This window comes from Lissotriton vulgaris, chromosome 11 (genome assembly GCF_964263255.1).
Source record: "Lissotriton vulgaris chromosome 11, aLisVul1.2, whole genome shotgun sequence".
In the NCBI taxonomy this organism is placed as follows: Eukaryota; Metazoa; Chordata; class Amphibia; order Caudata; family Salamandridae; genus Lissotriton; species Lissotriton vulgaris.
The window spans coordinates 877928895-877941392 of record NC_141699.1 but is presented as its reverse complement, the minus strand read 5'-3'; the positions used below and the strand labels follow the sequence as shown (position 1 = coordinate 877941392).

The following is a 12498-nucleotide window of genomic DNA, read 5'->3' as shown; positions in this document are numbered from 1 at the left end:
GGTGGTGCGGAGGGCAAAAAAACGATGGATTTAGGCCCAGATCCTTGTACTGGGGTGAATGTAAGACATTGTTTTGCATTCTGTCCATCAACTGTGTTTTTTGCAATTTTCACCCCGAGTGGGCTGGGTATGCTCAGACATGAGTCCCAGGCTCTCCACATCACTGGAGTCAAGCTATCCAGGCTGAAGAAGGCTGATAGCCAGAAACCGGTCCTTGGATGCTTGATTCCGGTCTAGGAAAGACATGGCTTCGTAGTTCGGGCTGGACTGTTCCCATGAGGCACAGGGTCAAGGCTGATTTGCATATAGCCATTGTCTGACCTAGGGTGGTGTGGAGTGCAAAAATACGATGGATTTAGGCCCAGATCTTTGTACTGGGGTGAAAGTAAGACATTGTTCTGCATTCTGTCCATCAACTGTGTTTTTTGCAATTTTCACCCCGAGTGGGCTGGGTATGCTCAGACGTGAGTCCCAGGCTCTCCACATCACTGGAGTCAAGCTATCCAGGCTGAAGAAGGCTGATAGCCAGAAACCGGTCCTTGGATGCTTGATTCCGGTCTAGGAAAGACATGGCTTGGTAGTTCGGGCTGGACTGTTCCCATGAGGCACAGGGTCACGGCTGATTTGCATATAGCCATTGTCTGACCTAGGGTGGTGTGGAGTGCAAAAAAACGATGGATTTAGGCCCAGATCTTTGTACTGGGTAGAATGTCATACATTGTTCTGCATTCTGTCCATCAACTGTGTTTTTTGCAATTTTCACCCCGAGTGGGCTGGGTATGCTCAGACGTGAGTCCCAGGCTCTCCACATCACTGGAGTCAAGCTATCCAGGCTGAAGAAGGCTGATAGCCAGAAACCGGTCCTTGGATGCTTGATTCCGGTCTAGGAAAGACATGGCTTGGTAGTTTGGGCTGGACTGTTCCCATGAGGCACAGGGTCCAGGCTGATTTGCATATAGCCATTGTCTGACCTAAGGTGGTGTGGAGTGCAAAAAAACGATGGATTTAGGCCCAGATCTTTGTACTGGGGTGAATGTAAGACATTGTTCTGCATTCTGTCCATCAACTGTGTTTTTTGCAACTTTCACCCCGAGTGGGCTGGGTATGCTCAGACGTGAGCCCCAGGCTCTCCACATCACTGGAGTGAAGCTATCCAGGCTGAAGAAGGCTGATAGCCAGAAACCGGTCCTTGGATGCTTGATTCCCGTCTAGGAAAGACATGGCTTGGTAGTTCGGGCTGGACTGTTCCCATGAGGCACAGGGTCAAGGCTGATTTGCATATAGCCATTGTCTGACCTAGGGTGGTGTGGAGTGCAAAGAAACGATGGATTTAGGCCCAGATCTTTGTACTGGGGTGAAAGTAAGACATTGTTCTGCATTCTGTCCATCAACTGTGTTTTTTGCAATTTTCACCCCGAGTGGGCTGGGTATGCTCAGACGTGAGTCCCAGGCTCTCCACATCACTGGAGTCAAACTATCCAGGCTGAAGAAGGCTGATAGCCAGAAACCGGTCCTTGGATGCTTGATTCCGGTCTAGGAAAAACATGGCTTGGTAATTCGGGCTGGACTGTTACCATGAGGCACAGGGTCAAGACTGATTTGCATATAGCCATTGTCTGACCTAGGGTGGTGCGGAGGGCAAAAAAACGATGGATTTAGGCCCAGATCCTTGTACTGGGGTGAATGTAAGACATTGTTTTGCATTCTGTCCATCAACTGTGTTTTTTGCAATTTTCACCCCGAGTGGGCTGGGTATGCTCAGACATGAGTCCCAGGCTCTCCACATCACTGGAGTCAAGCTATCCAGGCTGAAGAAGGCTGATAGCCAGAAACCGGTCCTTGGATGCTTGATTCCGGTCTAGGAAAGACATGGCTTGGTAGTTCGGGCTGGACTGTTCCCATGAGGGACAGGGTCAAGGCTGATTTGCATATAGCCATTGTCTGACCTAGGGTGGTGTGGAGTGCAAAAAAACGATGGATTTAGGCCCAGATCTTTGTACTGGGTTGAAAGTAAGACATTGTTCTGCATTCTGTCCATCAACTGTATTTTTTGCAATTTTCACCCCGAGTGGGCTGGGTATGCTCAGACGTGAGTCCCAGGCTCTCCACATCACTGGAGTCAAGCTATCCAGGCTGAAGAAGGCTGATAGCCAGAAACCGGTCCTTGGATGCTTGATTCCGGTCTAGGAAAAACATGGCTTGGTAATTCGGGCTGGACTGTTACCATGAGGCACAGGGTCAAGACTGATTTGCATATAGCCATTGTCTGACCTAGGGTGGTGCGGAGGGCAAAAAAACGATGGATTTAGGCCCAGATCCTTGTACTGGGGTGAATGTAAGACATTGTTTTGCATTCTGTCCATCAACTGTGTTTTTTGCAATTTTCACCCCGAGTGGGCTGGGTATGCTCAGACATGAGTCCCAGGCTCTCCACATCACTGGAGTCAAGCTATCCAGGCTGAAGAAGGCTGATAGCCAGAAACCGGTCCTTGGATGCTTGATTCCGGTCTAGGAAAGACATGGCTTCGTAGTTCGGGCTGGACTGTTCCCATGAGGCACAGGGTCAAGGCTGATTTGCATATAGCCATTGTCTGACCTAGGGTGGTGTGGAGTGCAAAAATACGATGGATTTAGGCCCAGATCTTTGTACTGGGGTGAAAGTAAGACATTGTTCTGCATTCTGTCCATCAACTGTGTTTTTTGCAATTTTCACCCCGAGTGGGCTGGGTATGCTCAGACGTGAGTCCCAGGCTCTCCACATCACTGGAGTCAAGCTATCCAGGCTGAAGAAGGCTGATAGCCAGAAACCGGTCCTTGGATGCTTGATTCCGGTCTAGGAAAGACATGGCTTGGTAGTTCGGGCTGGACTGTTCCCATGAGGCACAGGGTCACGGCTGATTTGCATATAGCCATTGTCTGACCTAGGGTGGTGTGGAGTGCAAAAAAACGATGGATTTAGGCCCAGATCTTTGTACTGGGTAGAATGTCATACATTGTTCTGCATTCTGTCCATCAACTGTGTTTTTTGCAATTTTCACCCCGAGTGGGCTGGGTATGCTCAGACGTGAGTCCCAGGCTCTCCACATCACTGGAGTCAAGCTATCCAGGCTGAAGAAGGCTGATAGCCAGAAACCGGTCCTTGGATGCTTGATTCCGGTCTAGGAAAGACATGGCTTGGTAGTTTGGGCTGGACTGTTCCCATGAGGCACAGGGTCCAGGCTGATTTGCATATAGCCATTGTCTGACCTAAGGTGGTGTGGAGTGCAAAAAAACGATGGATTTAGGCCCAGATCTTTGTACTGGGGTGAATGTAAGACATTGTTCTGCATTCTGTCCATCAACTGTGTTTTTTGCAACTTTCACCCCGAGTGGGCTGGGTATGCTCAGACGTGAGCCCCAGGCTCTCCACATCACTGGAGTGAAGCTATCCAGGCTGAAGAAGGCTGATAGCCAGAAACCGGTCCTTGGATGCTTGATTCCCGTCTAGGAAAGACATGGCTTGGTAGTTCGGGCTGGACTGTTCCCATGAGGCACAGGGTCAAGGCTGATTTGCATATAGCCATTGTCTGACCTAGGGTGGTGTGGAGTGCAAAGAAACGATGGATTTAGGCCCAGATCTTTGTACTGGGGTGAAAGTAAGACATTGTTCTGCATTCTGTCCATCAACTGTGTTTTTTGCAATTTTCACCCCGAGTGGGCTGGGTATGCTCAGACGTGAGTCCCAGGCTCTCCACATCACTGGAGTCAAACTATCCAGGCTGAAGAAGGCTGATAGCCAGAAACCGGTCCTTGGATGCTTGATTCCGGTCTAGGAAAAACATGGCTTGGTAATTCGGGCTGGACTGTTACCATGAGGCACAGGGTCAAGACTGATTTGCATATAGCCATTGTCTGACCTAGGGTGGTGCGGAGGGCAAAAAAACGATGGATTTAGGCCCAGATCCTTGTACTGGGGTGAATGTAAGACATTGTTTTGCATTCTGTCCATCAACTGTGTTTTTTGCAATTTTCACCCCGAGTGGGCTGGGTATGCTCAGACATGAGTCCCAGGCTCTCCACATCACTGGAGTCAAGCTATCCAGGCTGAAGAAGGCTGATAGCCAGAAACCGGTCCTTGGATGCTTGATTCCGGTCTAGGAAAGACATGGCTTGGTAGTTCGGGCTGGACTGTTCCCATGAGGGACAGGGTCAAGGCTGATTTGCATATAGCCATTGTCTGACCTAGGGTGGTGTGGAGTGCAAAAAAACGATGGATTTAGGCCCAGATCTTTGTACTGGGTTGAAAGTAAGACATTGTTCTGCATTCTGTCCATCAACTGTATTTTTTGCAATTTTCACCCCGAGTGGGCTGGGTATGCTCAGACGTGAGTCCCAGGCTCTCCACATCACTGGAGTCAAGCTATCCAGGCTGAAGAAGGCTGATAGCCAGAAACCGGTCCTTGGATGCTTGATTCCGGTCTAGGAAAAACATGGCTTGGTAATTCGGGCTGGACTGTTACCATGAGGCACAGGGTCAAGACTGATTTGCATATAGCCATTGTCTGACCTAGGGTGGTGCGGAGGGCAAAATAACGATGGATTTAGGCCCAGATCCTTGTACTGGGGTGAATGTAAGACATTGTTTTGCATTCTGTCCATCAACTGTGTTTTTTGCAATTTTCACCCCGAGTGGGCTGGGTATGCTCAGACATGAGTCCCAGGCTCTCCACATCACTGGAGTCAAGCTATCCAGGCTGAAGAAGGCTGATAGCCAGAAACCGGTCCTTGGATGCTTGATTCCGGTCTAGGAAAGACATGGCTTGGTAGTTCGGGCTGGACTGTTCCCATGAGGGACTGGGTCAAGGCTGATTTGCATATAGCCATTGTCTGACCTAGGGAGGTGTGGAGTGTAAAAAAACGATGGATTTAGGCCCAGATCTTTGTACTGGGGTGAATGTAAGACATTGTTCTGCATTCTGTCCATCAACTGTGTTTTTTGCAGCTCTCGTTTTGATAGCACAGCACATATCTTGAACCTAACTTCTGAGGATACTGACAACATTTCATAGTCTGGATAAAAGTCTGGGTTCGAATCTCGGCAATGACACTGAACATCCTGTGATGCTGGGCAAATTACGTATTCTCCCTGTGTCTAACAAAAAAAATGAATGTGTCCTCATGTAACACAACGAGTGCTATGTAAAGCGTTCTGATACCCGATACCTTCGGGTCAAGTTTGCACTATATAAAACTCTGTAAAAAAAAAAAAAAATAGGTTTGATAGTGAATGAATGACGCTTTCTGGTCGTCAAATGAGCATTTTGCTTTTTATAGTGTACCTTTGTGTCAGCTAGTAGGCAGGGCTTCTATTGCTCATTGGATTTTTTTTGCATTCTGGAATTCTGTTATTTGAGGGGATTACAACTTCTAAAAGAATGGAATTCACTACTATGGGTTTTACGATAACAAGTCATGCCTTTTTTAAGGCATGCCCTCCCTTGATGGCAATTGCAAAATAGCCAATAGGTCTTCCCCACATGGTTTCTTGTTGGTATTATGCTCTGTAGGCAAGCGCGAAATTGTATGTGAAGTTCTGTCAAGCAATGTTTATTCTCATCTTCATTTAAAGTAAGAACAATCCACCACATACATAAAGCATTTCATGTGACACCAGCAGCACAACATTGAGTACTTTCACAGACAGAGTGACAGTATCCAGTGGCTATCCCAGCTTGGAAATGCTGACATAATAAGGTAAAGTACAGTTTTACCCGCTGATAATAGCCATTCATGGGCAGACCTGCTTCAACAAGAACGTGTTCCCCCACCTCGGTCCATCCAAACACCCAGCCTGTCAAGGCCAGCAATAACCACAATGGGTAGAGTCTTCAATATATGTTCAATTCTGTCTTTGGCTAAGAATGTTGCTATATTCCCAGTAAAATAGAGTAAAAGGGGCGTAAACAGATGATGAGATCATTTTATAAAGCGCAACTGTCACTATAAGAGGGGTGTCCTGTTGCTATAAGACTGAAACGCACAACCATTAATTTAAATAACAATGTTTTCAGACCTTTACAAAACCTTAGATAAATAGCTTCCCCCCTTAGCTGGAGGAAGAGAGCATTTAACAGTCGAGGAGCCAAGAAAGAGAAAGCTATACTACCTTTTCATGCAAAGATTACGTGAGAAACTGTAAAAAGGGGAGCATTTGCTGAGTGTAAAGACCTGCACCGAAGGTAGATCTGAAATTTCCCTGATAGAATTTCAGGACCCTGATTGTAATAGGCTCAATGTGATACATAAGCGACTTTGAACAATATTCTCTAACAGGCAACCGAAGCAGATTTGTAAGTCTTGGTGTGACAGGCTTGTAGCACTGTGCGTGTGAATGGAGCCTTGCAGCCCAGTTTTGAACTCTCTGCGATCGTGCTATAGCTACTATCCTTAGCCCTAAATATAGGGTGTTACAGTAATCCAAGTGTGATAGGATAGTGGCTTGGATTACATTTTTGTGAGTTTGTTTGGGTAACATTGGAAGCACTTTAAACAGCATCCCTAATTACAAAAAGCAGGAAGCTGAGACCGTATTCATTTGCGTATCCATGTTTAGATCTCTGTCAATCATCAGACTAAGAATTTTAGCTTCTGATTCTAGAATTTGACGGTCTCCTAATTCTGAGGACCAAAACTTTGGGGAAAGAGTAATTGTTCTTGGACCAAAACACAATTCCAGTGTGTCCCCATTTAGCTTTAGTGCAGTGGCCCACATCTGCTGCCACACCCACAGACGTATGTGTACAATAATTTGGTAACTAGGTCCTTGTTCAAAGTCTCTATTCTCCATACTGCTTACTGCCCATCCTTTCTTTGCCACTACTGACTTTAGGCTGGTAGTGTGGGCCAAAAGTAAATGAACAAAGTCTTAGGATACCACAGGTCTGCTAGGGGCCAAATCCTATGGGTTGCTGCACACACTTACAGGGGTCAGATTATCTTAAAGCTGAAAGTTACACCAAGCAATATTCAGTGCTATGCTCCCTTGGTGAGGAATATTGTTGTAATGCTACATTTGGCAGCATCCTTGGTAAATTTAGTGGTGTAGCTTTTCAGTGCTAAAGTGATGTCTCCCCAGCTCCTGTGTAACATTGTAATGTCATTGTAATTGCATTTATATAGTGCTTACTACTCCTGAAGAGGTGTAGAATCGCTTTTTCGCCGAGTAGCATGCTACTCCGGGACCCAGAAGGATTAGTGGTGATTTAGTATAGTTAAATATGAAATTGATTTGAGCGGTGGATATGTTAGTCGTTATTTGGATTGAAAAGGATAGTGGAGGGATAGAAGAGGAAAGGGTTTGCATTTATATAGCTCTTGCTACCCCTCATGTGGTTTTGAAGTGCTTTTTGGCGGGTAGCACGCAGACTGGAATCCAAACAGGATTAGTGGGTAATTAGCATAGGGAAATATCAAATTAATTTTGAGTTGTGGATATGTTAGTTTGTTATTTGGATTGAAAAGGAATAGTGAGGGATAGAAGAGGAAAGGGTCTAGAATGTTTTTTTGGGAGTTTATTGCAGTAGGAGGGGGTTTGGGATAAGTAAAGAGGAGGTGGAGGAGGAAGAGTCAGATGGAAGGGTTTGGCAAGGCTTGTTTGGGAGATCCGAATATTAAAAGAGGTATGAAATTATGCAAGGAGTGGAAGAGGAGGGAATAGTCTAGAAAGGGTTATTTGGGGCTCATAGTGGTGGTATGAGTTTGGAAATGAATGAGTGAGTGGACGTTGAGGATATATTGAGAGAGGTATAGGGTGAGAAATAGTGTAGTGCATTGGAAAAAGTAGTAAAATGAGGTTTGAGATGAGTCAGAGAGTTGAGGTAGAGGATATATTGAGAGTGGTATAGGGTGGGAAATAGGGCAGTGCATTGGAGAGAATAGTAGACTGAGGTTTGAGATGAGTGGAGGTAGAGGATACATTGCGAGATATATAGGGTGAGATATGCTGAATTAAAAGCAAAGTAATGAATATAAAGATACATAAGTACATGAAAGGTATATATGTATATGAAATGTAATGTATGCAGATTAAAGTTTCATTTATCAAACTCAGACTTTCAAGTGTTGTACTTTAATTTACTATTTTATTTTGTAGTTCAATAGTGAAGCAATTGTAGATAAATAGTTATGATAAAAAAACTGCATGTCACAGCATAGTAATTGTGTCTCAATGGTATTTAGACATTTTACCTATCCTTGGCTCATTACCACGTACATTGCAAGCAACGTATTTTGCCAGTATATTTTGTTCAGTTGTACATGGCATGAAATAGGACTATAGCCAGGGTTGCGGGGCCTCTTTTGTAGTAGGGCAACACCAATCACTTTTGCTTCAGCTCCTGCATCCAGAGCCATTGAATAGTTATTAATCCCGTATGACATCTGTGATACTGCAGTGATTGAATCAAATTCTACAGTTATGATAATGAGTAAGTATTTTAGAGTGTGACAGCAGCAGGAGGAAAATGCAGCCTGGTAGTTAAGGACTGTGATGCAATTATGGAACTAAGGGCACAGATTGTGTGGGATAGAAGTTATGCGGGGGTGCATATTCTTAACTTGAGCTGCTGCATGCAAGAAGCTGTTTCTTCTTCTAATATTTATTCATTTCCACATTTTCAGGTATCGCAGTGAGAAAGTGACGATTGGTTATGCTGAATACATTGCTTCCCGTCAGCACTGTTTTCCAAATGGCTCTCTCCATGCTCCACCCTTGTATACTCATTACTCCTGATACTAGGCTGCACAGTCAGTCCTCTGTCCCATTGTCTGTCAAGAACTGTGACATCATGGGGGCAGATGCCTCTTCTTCCTGGTCCAGTTACTTTTATTACTGCACCATATTATGATGCTAGTTTCCATTCTTAACCCTGCCTCGGAACTGCTCTGGGAGATGCAGGTTGCAAGGAGTATTTTACAGCGTGCACCCCGGCCTTACCTTTGCCCCCTTTCTCAGTGGATTCTTTTTGGACTGGCTGAATGACTGATAATACTGAGAGATCATCAAAGGATCTTCTGGGACATAACTCTAGGACCAGAGGTACTAACTTTATCTGGTCTTATCCTGCATTTATTACATTGAGAAGATTAGTTTGGAAGCAGGTGGAGGATACAAGTCCCAACCCCTGCTAACCAAGGACTGTGCAAGACCCATTCCTATGGCGGTCTAAGCAACGGAGCCCTTTTAAGTCTGTTTTTTTGGGTTATATAATTTATTTTGTTAAACGTTTTGCCTTTTGTTTTCAACCGCAAGACCAGATACTTAAATGATAAGTAGTATTCCAGGACACCGTATCATAGATTTCCTCCTAGCCTCAAGTTCTAACCAACCAACGGAGATCTATAGCAAAATATCTGCTGGAGCCCCTGCTATGTAACGAAGACTGAATGGCCACATCACATCATATCATTTGCAGATGATGCTCTTCAAAAAGGGCTACCAACATGAATTACTTTGAACGGTCATGATGGGAGTGGCCTGCTGTGATCCACACAGGCAACAGTTCGAGTATGAGGCAGGTCTATGAACAGAAGTTGTATCTCTTTAATTGGACTAGGACTGCCAGCTGAAGCTGTCGATGAGGGACTATGTCTGGGAAATTTAGGAATGGCTCATCAAGACTATTTCAAGAGTATGCACTACAGAAGTGTCTTATCAACACCACACTAGGCCACTTCACTAAACACAGGGTCTACATTGGCAGCTTACGGTGTGGGGACCAGGCAGTTGGACTGCATGTGTGCCATGTCCATGAACCACAGAGGTGACTTGTTAGAATTCGAGTAGTTTAGTGAGTTGCAGATTGAATCATCTAGTGATGGTTTGAGTTCCAACAACATAGGAGGCTTATCGGTGGACCAGTCTCAAGTTTAAATTTGCCATGTGTATAGCCTAAAAAGCTACAAAAGAGACGCGAGTATATGTGTTGAACTAACGTAATTATTCAGGATTACTGCTGAGTGGTAGGGTTCTCCAAAACGAGCAAACACTGAATGAATTCATGCATGTTGCACAGGACATATTATGAGCGGGGGAAAATTGTTGATAGTGTCAGTTTTAGATGAGGTTCGATGCTATTTGCGATTGTTTCCTGTGACGGGATCACAACTTAGACATTAATTCATGTTCAAGTTGCTGCAGATGTGTACATTGTCCAAGCTGTTAAATGGCATTTTTTGAGGTGGGATCATGGATTGACTGTGCATTGTTTACCTAGCAACAACTTGCTAAGAGTTGAATAAGTACTATGTAGTTTTATCTATAGATTCGTTATTTTTCTTACTATATAGGAACATACCGATGGTTTTACTGAAATCCTGTGAAGTGATAAAAGCAGTGTTCCTCAATTTATTTATTTTATTTATTTAACTTTTAAGGCGCACAGCTACCCATACAGGGTTTCCCGGCGCCAAGGGATAGTCTAAAAGGGTGAAAAGAGAACAAAATGCAGCTTATTGCAGAAAAAGCCATGCCTTGAGGCCCAAGTAAGTAATTAATTCAGCACGTTTTGAAAAGTGTAGGAGCAAAGTCAAGTGCTGTGAGAGGGCTATCCGGTTGAATACTATAAAAGGGTAGTGAGGATCTAGGAGAGTAGTTTTGCTGTTTTTTTGCGACTCAAATATTTTTCTAATACAGTGCAATTTTAGGTGAGATGCTGGGTGGTGTGGAATACTATGTAGCTTACATTGATCTGGTTTTAGTCTACCAGCCATAATGTCTAGGGGGATTTGACATGGTTACCATGTGATTCATAGACAAGGGCTAATGTCTGAGTTTGAGGGGCTTCTTGAATTCCTTTTTTAATCTAGTCAACTGTTAAGCTTACCATGAACGAGCACACAATTTGGTTGTGATAGATTTGTGTGTCTTGACGGGTGTAAAGCTCTTACACTCATTGCTGGACTCTCTCTAGTGAAGTATTATAGAAAATAAATGATATGGTCAAAAGTGGTATTGTTTCTCCTTTACCTGTATGCTTATTAATCTACAACTGCTTCTCCTTTAACTCTCTTCTTTTGCTTCACCTTCTGTCTGCTCTCTTCATTGGTCCTTTCCCTTAACTGTTGTTTCTCCCTGTGCCTCATTTTTCTGTAAATCTTTCACTGGTTCAACTCTGGGGAGATATTTCATAAACTCAAAATGTAAGCCTAGTGCTGATGTTTTTTTACTTTCCATGGGTATTTTCTATTGCTACATTAAAATATTTTAGGAGTCTCCTACCTATTTTTGCCTTCGTTCTAGAAGACTACTTTAATGTCTTCATAGTGTCAATGACTTAGAACCCACATTATGTTTTAAAAGAACCCTTACTCACCTACCTATTTGATGACATGCTTTATCATTGGGTTTTCAACCTGGTTGCTGACTGCTCCCAGGGTGTGCTATGATGCTTTTTTGTTGTTGTGATTCTGTTCCTGTGTACATGATGATTCTCCAGTATTGAATCTTTCATAGATTCACATGCTTGTATCTTCCCCATCGTCATGGTGGGAGTCTCACTGTAATAAAATAACCATAGCAGTAAAAGAAAAAACTGCATAGAAAACCTATAGGGAAGTATAGAGTTTAGTAGCTCATCATCACTATTATGTGGTCTAAATACCAACCAATCAGCTGCCAGCCCTGAGATCACAATCCCCAGCAGATTTCCAACCGCTGTCGTGTGAGAAGGAGTCTCCCAAAGCACTGCTCAGTTTTTGGTTACTTGGTGAACTTTTGACCTTTCTACAGTTTTGGATTGAGGTACTGTTTTTCTTCTATTTCTTCACCATGTCTGACAGCTCTAAGAAGAGGCTTTTCAGACCTTGCAGATCTTGTGAGAAGGCCAGATTATATTCTGAGGATCCTCACAAATACTGCTTATACTGCTGCCTTTAACCTAAGTGCGTCCCCAAGGAGTGCAAACACTGTCGCACCTTCTCGGCTAAAACCCTGAAAGACAGAGAAGCTTGCTTGTTATTATGGCTTCAGAAAAAGAAGAACACCTCAGACTCTGAGTCTGATGAGGGATCTAAAGGGCACTCCTCTAAAAAGCATAAGAATGAGTTGTCTGCGGAAAAAGCTGAGCTGAAGAAGCAGAAAACATACATCTAAAGTCAAAGAATCATCGTCCTCTTCTTTGCCTCATACACCCCTCAAGAAGCCTTCAGAGACAAAGACTCTGTTGTCGCTCCTGTCGACGAAGACCGGAGTATCTTCTGTCACGACGCTGAAGAAAACATCGACTACCTTTACGTCGGCTGCGTCGTTGACGATGACCATCTCGACTACAACTGCATCGCCGACAACATTTACGATGATGACTTTGTCGGTGACGGGACTGTCAACGACACAGTTGACGAGCCCGTCAACGATGAGTGGACAAACCACGTCAACGGCCATTCTAATGCTACCATTGTCGCTCTCGTCGACGGGCGCTCCGTCGACGGGCGCTCCGTCGACTGCGAATTTCAAATTGCTGA

At 44.3% G+C, this 12498-nt stretch overlaps 1 protein-coding gene across 3 annotated transcripts in view; it reads left to right on the top strand.

Annotated features, from left to right (window-relative positions):
* Nucleotides 1-10988, top strand: part of AMMECR1L (AMMECR1 like) — a 1368157-nt gene extending 1357169 nt beyond the window's left edge. For all 3 annotated transcript variants that reach the window (XM_086944026.1, XM_086944025.1, XM_086944024.1), the window contains one exon: nucleotides 8659-10988. In XM_086944026.1, the coding sequence (XP_086800152.1) occupies nucleotides 8659-8770 (112 nt within the window). In that variant the 3' untranslated portion in view covers nucleotides 8771-10988. The remainder of the gene's footprint in view (nucleotides 1-8658) is intronic.
* The last annotated feature ends 1510 nt before the right edge of the window (nucleotides 10989-12498 follow it).